The sequence below is a fragment of the Nelumbo nucifera genome, chromosome 1, assembly GCF_055504915.1.
Source record: "Nelumbo nucifera cultivar China Antique chromosome 1, China Antique-T2T, whole genome shotgun sequence".
In the NCBI taxonomy this organism is placed as follows: domain Eukaryota; kingdom Viridiplantae; phylum Streptophyta; class Magnoliopsida; order Proteales; family Nelumbonaceae; genus Nelumbo; species Nelumbo nucifera.
The window spans coordinates 185,000,978-185,011,627 of NC_142649.1; the positions used below are offsets into that span (position 1 = coordinate 185,000,978).

At 36.6% G+C, this 10,650-nt stretch overlaps 1 protein-coding gene across 1 annotated transcript; it reads left to right on the plus strand.

Annotated features, from left to right (window-relative positions):
• The first annotated feature begins 6,074 nt into the window (after positions 1-6,074).
• Positions 6,075-7,542, plus strand: LOC104596055 (2-oxoglutarate (2OG) and Fe(II)-dependent oxygenase superfamily protein). The gene is made up of 2 exons (XM_010257062.3): positions 6,075-6,631; positions 6,707-7,542. Exons 1-2 carry the CDS (start codon positions 6,270-6,272, stop codon positions 7,317-7,319), a joined length of 975 nt encoding a protein of 324 aa, XP_010255364.1. The 5' UTR covers positions 6,075-6,269; the 3' UTR covers positions 7,320-7,542.
• Positions 7,543-10,650: the final 3,108 nt, after the last annotated feature.

Genomic DNA, 10,650 nt, shown 5'->3' on the forward strand with positions numbered 1-10,650 from the left:
TCACGAGATCCATTTGTTGGTAATAAAGGGAGAAAGTGAGAATGTAACACTGGAAGGAAATACAATTCGAGTGGATGTGTAGGGACTACTTGATGAGTTCCATGATGTAGTTCCAGAGGAGTTACCTAAAGGACTCCCACCCATACGAGATATACAATATCATATTGATTTTGTTCCTGGTGCTAGCCTACCTAATCTACCACATTACAGGATGAGTTCTAAAGAAAATGAAATCTTACGGGAAAAGGTAGAAGAATTGTTGAAAAAGGGGCATATTCAAGTTAGTATGAGTCCTTGCGTAGTACCAGCATTGTTAACACCAAAAAAGGACGGAAGCTGGAGGATGTGTGTCGATAGCAGGGCTATCAATAAAATCACTATTGGTTATAAATTCCCCATTCCCAGGCTGGACGACATGCTAGATCAGCTTGATGGAGCTGTAGTATTTTTAAAAATCGATCTCAGGAGTGGGTACCATCAGATCAGGATCCGTCCCGGAGACGAATGGAAGACAACCTTCAAAACTAGAGATGGACTGTTCGAATGGTTAGTTATGCCCTTTGGACTAACCAATGCCCCCAGCACCTTCATGAGACTAATGAATCAGGTATTGCGTCCTTTTATTGGGAAATCTGTTGTGGTATATTTTGATTTACAACAAATCTATCACTGAACACATGGGACATATCAGGGAGGTATTAAAAACATTAAGGGAAAACAAATTATATGCTAATTTAAAGAAGTGCACCTTCATGAGCAATAATTTGTTGTTCCTGGGATTCATTATAAGTAAGGATGAAATTAAGGATGAAGAGAAAGTGAAAGTCATTAGGGAGTGGCCGACCCCATCAAACGTCACGGATGTAAAACCTTTCCATGGGTTAGCAACTTTCTACAAGCGGTTATCAAACACTTTAGTAGTATTGTAATTCCCATCACTGAGTGTTTGAAAAAGGGGAAGTTTCAGTGGGAGAAGAACAAGAGCAGAGTTTTGCCCTCATAAAAGAAAAATTATGTACTGCTCCTGTCCTTGCCTTACCAAGTTTTGATAAACTATTTGAAGTAGAATGTGATGCCAGTGGAGTTGGCATAGGGGCTGTATTGTCCCAAGAGAAGAGACCCATTGCCTTCTTTAGTGAAAAGTTATGTGAAGCTAGGAAGAAGTGGTCCATCTATGACAAGGAATTCTATGCTGTAGTTAGAGCCTTGAAAACATGGGAACATTATTTAATTGCAAAAGAATTTGTTCTTTACACCGGCCACCAAGCTCTTAAGCATCTCAGCAAGCAGAAACAATTGAGGAGTGATCTACATACAAGATGGTCTGCTTTCCTTAATAAATTCCCATACAAAATTATGTACAAGGCTGGGTAGCAAAATACAGTGGCCGATGCTCTTAGTAGACGTGTTGCCCTCATCAAGACTCTCAGTGTTGAAATTGTGGGCTTTGAGTGCTTGAAAGACCTATACGCCCAAGATGAGGACTTCCAACAGGCGTGGGAAAAATGCATAAATCGACAGCCAGCAGGTGATTTTTACCTTCATGATGGGTTCCTTATGAAAGGGGAACAACTGTGCATCCCTTGCACCTCCCTCCGCGAAAAGATCATCAGGGATCTGCATGGGGGAGGACTGACCGACCACCTTGGAAGAGACAAAACAATTGAAGCAGTCAAGGGGCGTTACTATTGGCCGAAATTAAGAAGGGATGTGACTACTATTGTGAATAGATGCTATATCTGTCAGACAACCAAGGGACAGACCCAGAATATTGGCCTCTACATGCCTCTACCTGTTCCTACTGTGATTTGGGAAGACTTGTCCATCGATTTCGTGCTAGGTTTGCCCAAAACTCCCAGAAATATGGATTCCGTCTTCGTAGTGGTTGATCGGTTCTCAAAGATGGCTCATTTCCTTCTATGCAAAAAGACAGCAGATGCAACAACGACAACCAAGTTATTTTTCAGAGAAATTGTCTATTTACATGGGGTACTTAAGACCATCACATCAGACCGAGATACGAGGTTCCTAAGTCATTTTCGGATGACCCTGTGGAGGCTATTTGACTCATCATTGAATTTCAACAGTACAGCCCATCCGCAGATGGACGGACAGATAGAAGTGGTGAATCGGACCCTTGGAAATTTGATTCGCAGTATCTGTAGGGAGAGACCGAAGCAGTGGGATTTTGCCATAGCACATGCCGAGTTCGCCTACAATAATGTAGTCCACAGCTCTACAAGTAGATCTTTGTTTTCCATTGTCTATATGAAGGTTCCTAATCATGCACTGAACTTGGTGAAGCTACCCAGGGTACCCAGGGTACCCAGTGCCTCGACAGAACAGCTGACAGGGTAGATCCAGTCCATCCAAAACGCCGTGAGGCAGAAACTGGAGCAAACCAATGCAAAATACAAGATGGCGGCAGACAAGCATCGCCGACACCAAGTATTTGACGTCGGTGATGAAGTTATGGTGTTCTTGAGAAAGGAACGGATTCCCGTGGGGAAGTATAACAAGCTACAGCCTCGGAAGTACGGTCCATACAAGATCATGAAGAAAATCAACGACAATGCTTATGTCGTGGACTTGCTAGATCACATGGGTATCTCTAAGACATTTAATGTTGCTGACCTTCATCGATACCTGCCCGAGACGACACTTGCATATCGCAGTCACGACTCGGGGTCGAGTTCTTTCCAAGTGGGGGAGAATGATGGAGGCCCATCTCATCATCTAGGCAGCAACTCATGAGATAAGAGTCACATGCAGGATAAGGATAATTCCAAGATCCAAGATCCAAGAACCAAGATCCAAGATCCAAGATTCAAGAAGAAAGGATAACCCATGCATGGATCGATCTAGGGAGATCGGACGGTGGAGATCGAGGCAACCTCCAAGAAGACTTCGACCCTAGCTAGAAGATTAGTTGTTTAGATCACTTACAATTTTCTTTCCTAGTTACTGTACAATTTTCCATATGTATTATAAATATAGTTATTTCCAAGCTAATACACATTCAAGTTTTCTCGGCAACTTTTCTCTCTCCTCTAGAGGTTCACGTATAGTTCTCTTCGGCTTCACTGTGAAGCCTTGCGTTCGCCTGGTGCTTGCATAGCCAGCCTGGTTTATTGCTTCTACGCTGCGTCAAGTATAGTGGTGCCTCTTCTTGATGCCTCTAATTAAGCAAAAATCAGATTTCTTCAAGTGCCCTAATTAAGCAAAAATGAAAAAAAAAATTGAAGGTGAAATACCTGGTAAGAGGTTCCTTGGACGTTGAGAGAAAGAAGACCCTTCCTTGGACGTTGAGAATAAGAACACCCTTTGACTTTGAGAGCAAGAACACACTTTGGGACATTGAGAGAAAGAAAGACTCTCAATGAGTGGGAATCTTATATATGAAATAGGATTGAGTGCTTAAGGGCATTTTGGTAAAAAAAATAACAATTTGACTCACCATTCAGGGGCAGTTTGGTCATTAAACTTGCATTTAGGTTGACGTGGACAACTTGGGCCAATGAACTTTGACGGTGTTCTAATGGATGGTGAGTTTTAGAAAACAAAGTCTCACGGACATGGTGAGTTTTGGACGTTTTGAAAAGTTATGGTGAGTTTAAGAGAATTCATAAAAGGTGATGGTGGGTTTTAGACAATTTCCCTTTTACAAAACATATCTCATTTTGTAAATCAATAAGACTTTATAATTTCTTTTATAAAGGGAAATTGTCTAAAACTCACCATGACTTTTAGCATTTCTCTTAAATTCACCATAACTTTTCAAAACGTCCAAAAACCCCATGTCAGTAATTTAATGTTAAACATGCTTAACGGATGTTAGTAGATTACCATTTTACCCTTTTTATATTTAACCCATGTCTGTAACATCATTGCCTTCATCGAGGAGAAAGAGAAAAACGATGACTGGTTGTTTGGGTGTTCTCTCGACGGCGAGACACTGCAGCGATGTGGCATGGCTGGAACTATGGTAGCGAGAGATAAGAGCAGTCCGCCCTAACTGAAATGTTGCCCCTATGGCACCATCTTTGTCGGTGTCTAGTAGCATTGGGTTCCTTGACTATCTCTTTCTCTCTGTTTGTTCGCTCCATTCCCTACTACCCGGTTCCTCTCCCGAGAAGCTCAACCGCATCCTGCTTGACGATTGCTGGTGGTCAGAGCCCCTTCTGTGTTCCAAGGGGCGGTGATGTCCACTCAGTCAAAGCCCCTTCTCTATTCGTCCGCTCCGTTCCTCTTCCTCTTCAAAACATCCTCCTCTCCTTTGCCCCATCATCCTCTTCTTCTTCTTCAAAACCCTACCTCCTCCCTCTCCACCGAGGAACTCACCTTGAGATTTGGTCTGATGGTAGAGAAGATGACAAGGAGCAGTGCCATTAAAGAAATGACAAAGACTATGCAACCAAAACCCTCCATATGAGACTCAACAAGACGACAAGGAAGACGTTCGATGAAGAGACCTTTCCGATGAAGATTATGGTTTTTTGGCACCGTCCTGTGCTAGTCTATAGGGTCATAGAGAATGGCCAGCACTAGTCAATGGAGGCAACTTTTGTGTTCTCTGCAATTTTGAAATATTTTTATCAAATTTTCTCTGTTTTTATTTTGTTTTTAGTTGAAACCTGACTGATATATATATATATATATATATTGAATTTTGAAATTTTTATCATTCTTTGAAGTTTCCACTTTTTTTTTTTAAATTTGGTATGATTTTCTATAATTTCCATAAATATTGTTTTTAGATTTTTTTAGTTTTGAAATTGGTATTATTTTCTGCAATTATTGTTTGTAGATTTTTTTAGTTGAAATATATAATTTTTTATAATTTTATGTATTTTTCTGTAATTTCCAAATTTTGGCTGAAATATATTTGTGAATTTTTATTTTTTGTACCTGTTTTATGCAATTTTTTCTCTTTTAGTTGAAATACATATTTTTTTTTATTTTTTATCATTTTATACATTTTTCTGCAATTTTTTATTTTTGGCTGAAAAAATATTTGTGATTTTTGTGCAATTTTTAATGTTTTTTACAGTTTTTCTTTTATAATTTTTTTTTTAATTATTTTATCATTTCCCAAGTTTTTTTTTTTTTTTTTTTTTTGCAATTCCTGATGTTTTACATTAAATGTACAAGGCATTTAGGTGCATAAGGGCATTTTAGTTATAAAAATATGTTTAATAAGGCTGAATCCTCATTCAGAGGCAGTTTGGTTATAAAAATTGTCTTTATGCTAACGTGAGCAACTTATGTCAATAAACTTCAACGGTTCTCATGGTGAGTTTGGAAAAATAAAAGTTTATAGACATGGAGTTTTTAGATGTTTTGAAAAGTTATGATAAATTTAAGATAAATGCTAAAAGTTGATGATGATTTTTAGACAATTTTTAGACAATTTTTAGACAATATCCCATAGGGGTCATTAAAACTAAGGTAGGGATGGGCGGGCTTGAGTTGAAGTGAGTTTGGTCAAACCTGAATTATCAGGCCCGAGCCTAATCACCACTAACCAGTTCAAAATTCCAAACCCAATAATAACGACAACTTGAATTGGGCCCACCAAATTGTAAACTGTAAGTAAACACAAACGCATCTGTTTCCTGTAGTTGATGCTAACATTTCTATGGTAATGGAACCCCACGTTGTAAAAAAAAAAGTCTGATACTGATTGTTTAGTCAAACAATGCCAAGATTGTCCGTCCTTTGGTTTTATTGCGAAAGCCTAGGGTTCTTCAATCTTTCACTTGAACAAGTAATGGGACCATTAGAGCACTTTCCCCAAAAAAGAGAATCTAAACTCTTTGAGAACCCAGCAGATCCAGTACACTCCCATCATTCCTGGCCAACCTCTCTTAATTGACTTCATCTCTGCACAACTCTTTGTAATTATCTTCTCTAGTGGAATGTGAGACCCATTAATTAAAATCTGGGTTATAAAATTGGGGTCCCCCAGCAGGTTAACATATAAAATTCCCAAGGGACCAACCACCATTGAACACATTTTCAAAGGTCACATGTATGATGTGTTGAAAATATCTTTGTTTTCTGCTGGGGTTTCTGTGTACATGATTGTTGATTTGAATTCCTTGGTGCCACATCTCTTGGGGTTTCAAGCTTCTCATCATCAATGCAATGCTCTGTAATCTGTTTCAGAAACCCATTTTAATAGATAGGATTCAGGAATCCCCACTTCCCCATTTCCCCAGTCTCTACTCTCTATCTTCTCATTATTTACTTCTTCTAGCTAGTAGTAGATGACAATGTCTGAATCCCAGACTTTTAGGCAACTCCCTGTGTTAGACATCTCTCAGCCATTAGACCCTTCCTCTCTCTCCTTCCTCTCTCAAGCCTGCCGACAATGGGGCTTCTTCTACATCACCAACCATGGCATCCCCAAAGCTCTTTACGACAGACTCTATCTGCTCTCAACCAACCTCTTCAAGCTCCCTTCAGACTCCAAGCTGAAACTTGGCCCACCCTCATGCATAAGAACGTATACTCCTCATTTCATAGCCTCCCCCTACTATGAAGGCCTCCGAGTGTCTGGACCTGACTTCTTTGCCTCTGCCAAGAATTCTTCAGATGTACTCTTCGACGCACCAAATCCTGAGTTTTGGTAATACACCCATAACCCTCGATCTTCTTCTTCTTCTGGTGAGTGCTTTTGTTTATCTTTGTTTTTGTTTGGCAGTGAGACATTGCAGGAATATGGGAGAAAGATGTCAGAGTTGGCAAAGAGAATTTCGGAGATTGTATTGGAGACTTTAGGAGATGGGTTCTACAAGAAATACTGTGATTCTGAATTTGGAAGCTGCCATGGATACTTGAGGATAATCAACTACACACCGCCGGAGACGGTGGAGAAGGAAGAGGTAGAGGGGCTTGGGATGCATACAGACATGAGCTGCATCACAGTTGTGTATCAAGATCAAATTGGTGGGCTCCAAATGAGATCGAATGGAGGGGAATGGGTAGATGTAAGCCCTTGTGAAGGAAACCTGGTGGTGAACATAGGTGATCTGTTGGAAGCTTGGAGCAATGGAAGGTTGAAATCATCCCAACATCGGGTTGTTCTGAGGCGGTTTGTAAACCGCCTGTCTCTGGCTTTCTTCTGGTGCTTTGAGGATGAGAAGGTGGTCTTGGCTCCTGATGAAGTGGTGGGACAAGGGAACACAAGGATGTACAGACCCTTTGTTTGCTTGGATTATTTGAAGTTCAGACAAGGCAGTGAGACAAACAAGTTCCACAGAGTCGGATTGACTGTCAAGGATTTTGCAAGGTCCGATATAAATTGTGACAAATGAAGGTGGATTTCTAAGTTCATTTTGTAAAGGTAATAACTATAATGTCAAACATCAGTACTCATGGTCGATCGTTAGTCGCTCTTTTTGTAATTCAGTTGTTGCTAAACCATATAAAAGGTGTTTATGGCTTTATGTTTAATTGTTTATTTCTATTTGTGGCCTTTGTGCATGAGAAAATGACATAAGTGAAATGTTTGAGGTTGATATTTTTAATGTTGTTAAAGTGTTTAATGTGATTTATAAGTATAATTTATAAAAATACGTAAACAGACGTGATTAATTGATATAAAGACTTGTTCTTGACTCGTAAATATTCATTTTCTACATGTAGAATATAAAAGGTTAAGATGGGATCGGATCCTAATAGATCAAATCAAACAATATATGTGAGTTCGATCCAATTAATAAATATATTATGCTTTCAGATCCCATTACATACTAAATAGATAGCTGAATTCAGATTCGGGTTGGATTGAATCCAATGGATTTGCTGCCCCTATCGCTCTAGCCATGAGAAAGAGAGTACTAGTTTGTTTGGTACCATTGTTGTTTTTTCAGGCTACAAAAAAAAAAAAAAATTGAAAATTGATAAAATACTCTGAGTTATGTGCACTTTTATTTTAATATTATATGATGCTAATTAGATGCCACACAAGCAAAAAAGAGAAAACGTTTTCTCCAATACAAGAAGTTTCGTTTTGAGTTTTTCTCAAAAAGTTACTTGCACATAACCCAATATGAAATGAAACTATTGCTGGTAATTGTTGAAAAATTCTTGAAAAACAATCAACCAAACAGAGTATATGTTTGGTTTCGCTTACGTTTATTGACAGTGCTACATAGGTGCTTCAAAATGAAGCTTCCTGAAACGGGTAAACCTTTATTGGCATTTTGCTGATGTCGTGTCTAATGGCGTATCATAAGCGTCCTCATTAAATATATTTCTCGGTTTTGCAGTCACACAAGTACAAAATATTTACTGAATAAACGTAAACGAAATCAAACACCCTCAAAAGAAGATATGAAAAAACACTACACGGCATTGCCCCAGAGAATAGAATAATACCTTGAAGGAACAACATTAATACCAAACACCATATATATTATGCTGCTTAACCAACATGACATAGATTGGGTCGCATTACTAATGAAATAGCATTGTTGGTGAAGATGAAAAAATAGTAAATGATTATCCTTGAGCCTTCTGCAATCCTGGATGATGCTATCGAGATTCAAGGAGAAGTGAGGAGACCCTTAAGGCAAGAAATGACCAGTTTTGAGTCGACCTCAATGATCAACGATGAATTCTTGAAATTTGCAGGCAGGTTGTGTGCTCCCCAGGCCGCCCACGCTTCAGCAACATTTATAGAGGAGCAGGCCATTTAGTAACCCTTGACAGTTCACAGTTCACACTGGTGATTGATGAGGCGTCTCTTGTGTACTCTTTAGAGTCTTAGCACGTGGAGGAAGAAACAATGGCCAGCAACTCTGCTCAAACGGAAGCCATTAAAGAATCAAACCTTAGTCAAGCTATCTGCCAACAGATAGCTCGTTTGTCTATTACTGTCAATGAATGGGGTCCGGTCGGGTCTTGGTCCGGGTAAATCCGGTCCCAGTCCGATAAAATATGTGTACAGGGTCTCCTGCAGACAGCAGAGGTCTGTGAGATCCAAAACCGACCCAATTATTAATTGGGACTATGGGACCGCCTCATCAGCCCCAATAATAATAGAGTCTGCAACTCTATTTTTTAAAGATTATTTATGTTGTAATATTTAGTTGATTAATTATTAAGTATTTAATTAATGTTTTTATTATCATAATAATTAAAATCTTTACTGTAAAAATTTAAAGATTAATCAAAATATAATATTTACTTAATTATTTAATTAATGATTAATATTATTTTTAATTAGTAATGGTGATGATTGTTTTCTTAAATTCTTATTAATAACCAGTATTTAATTACTGAGTATTGTTGTTATAATAGATTTTTTAATTACACTAAATTCTGGTAATTTACATAACTTAAATGCACAATCAGTTTTTGAACCGTAGGGCTCTTAATTAAAATTAAAATTAAAATTTGTTTGTGATTAAAGGTAACCACTTTGACAGTTTTTTAGGAGTGGATGAGCCTATTTCCGGGATGTTGTTTAATTAAATTTTAGAATACCACGTGCTTAATTAAATTTTCTGGATAAACATGCGTTAAGGTAATAAATAAATGTCCGTTTGAGAATGTTTAGGTGTGAAACTAACCACTTTTTGAATCCTATTTCTTTAATTAATAGGATGCCACGTGTGTGTGTGTGTGTATATATATTTACTTGATTTGTTATTATTAAGTAATAATTTGTTATTATGAAGTATTTACCTAAATTGCCTTTATTAAGTAATTAAATTGTTATAATTGCTTTTTTTACTTGATTAAGTTTTTAATAATTGTTGTTGTTGTTGTTGTTGTTATTATTATTATTATTATTATTATTATTATTATTATTATTATTATTATTATTATTTAAAACTTGGGGTCGGGATGGGGAGTATAATCCCTACCCCAGGCGGTCATCCCCCAAACCCATGAATATAGTTCCAATAAGTAATTATAAATGTACTACCTAATACATATGGGAATTATTAAAACTTTGAATTATTTACTTGAAAAATTCAAAGTTTTAAAATATAAATTTCACTAAATTAACTTGCTAGAAGTGGTATTTTTATTAATAATTTGAACAAAATTACTGAAAATATCAGTAACTACTTTTTCCTAAAAAATTAGTGATAATATAAAAAATAATGTAAATCTAAAAATGAAATAAATTTATATTTATTGAATTAAATTTTCCAATGAAAATTTATTAATAATTTATAATTATGAAATTTATATTAATTAATATTTTGATTAATTATTAATTTGTTAGTATTTCATTTCAATAATTAATTTAGACACACTTAATGAAATTAAAGTACCAAAATCAGTAATTTTCAGCAAGTAACTTCTATAAATTAATTTTTCTTATCTACAAAGTTATATAATTAGTGATTATAAAATCACTAATATTAAAAGTATATTAATTAATGATCAGTATAACATATAAACCAGGGTTTGTTGGAAACTTGACCGAGTTAAATGAATAAATTACCAAACTCAGCAATTTTCAGCAAGTCATATTTAGTAATTAAATTTTCCTATTTACTATCTTATATTATTACTAGAATAATTACTTATATTACTGATATTATAATATAGATATTAATATCATTGATTTGAAAACCAATAATGTTAATAATATATTAATTGCTAAAAATAATATTATTAATTATA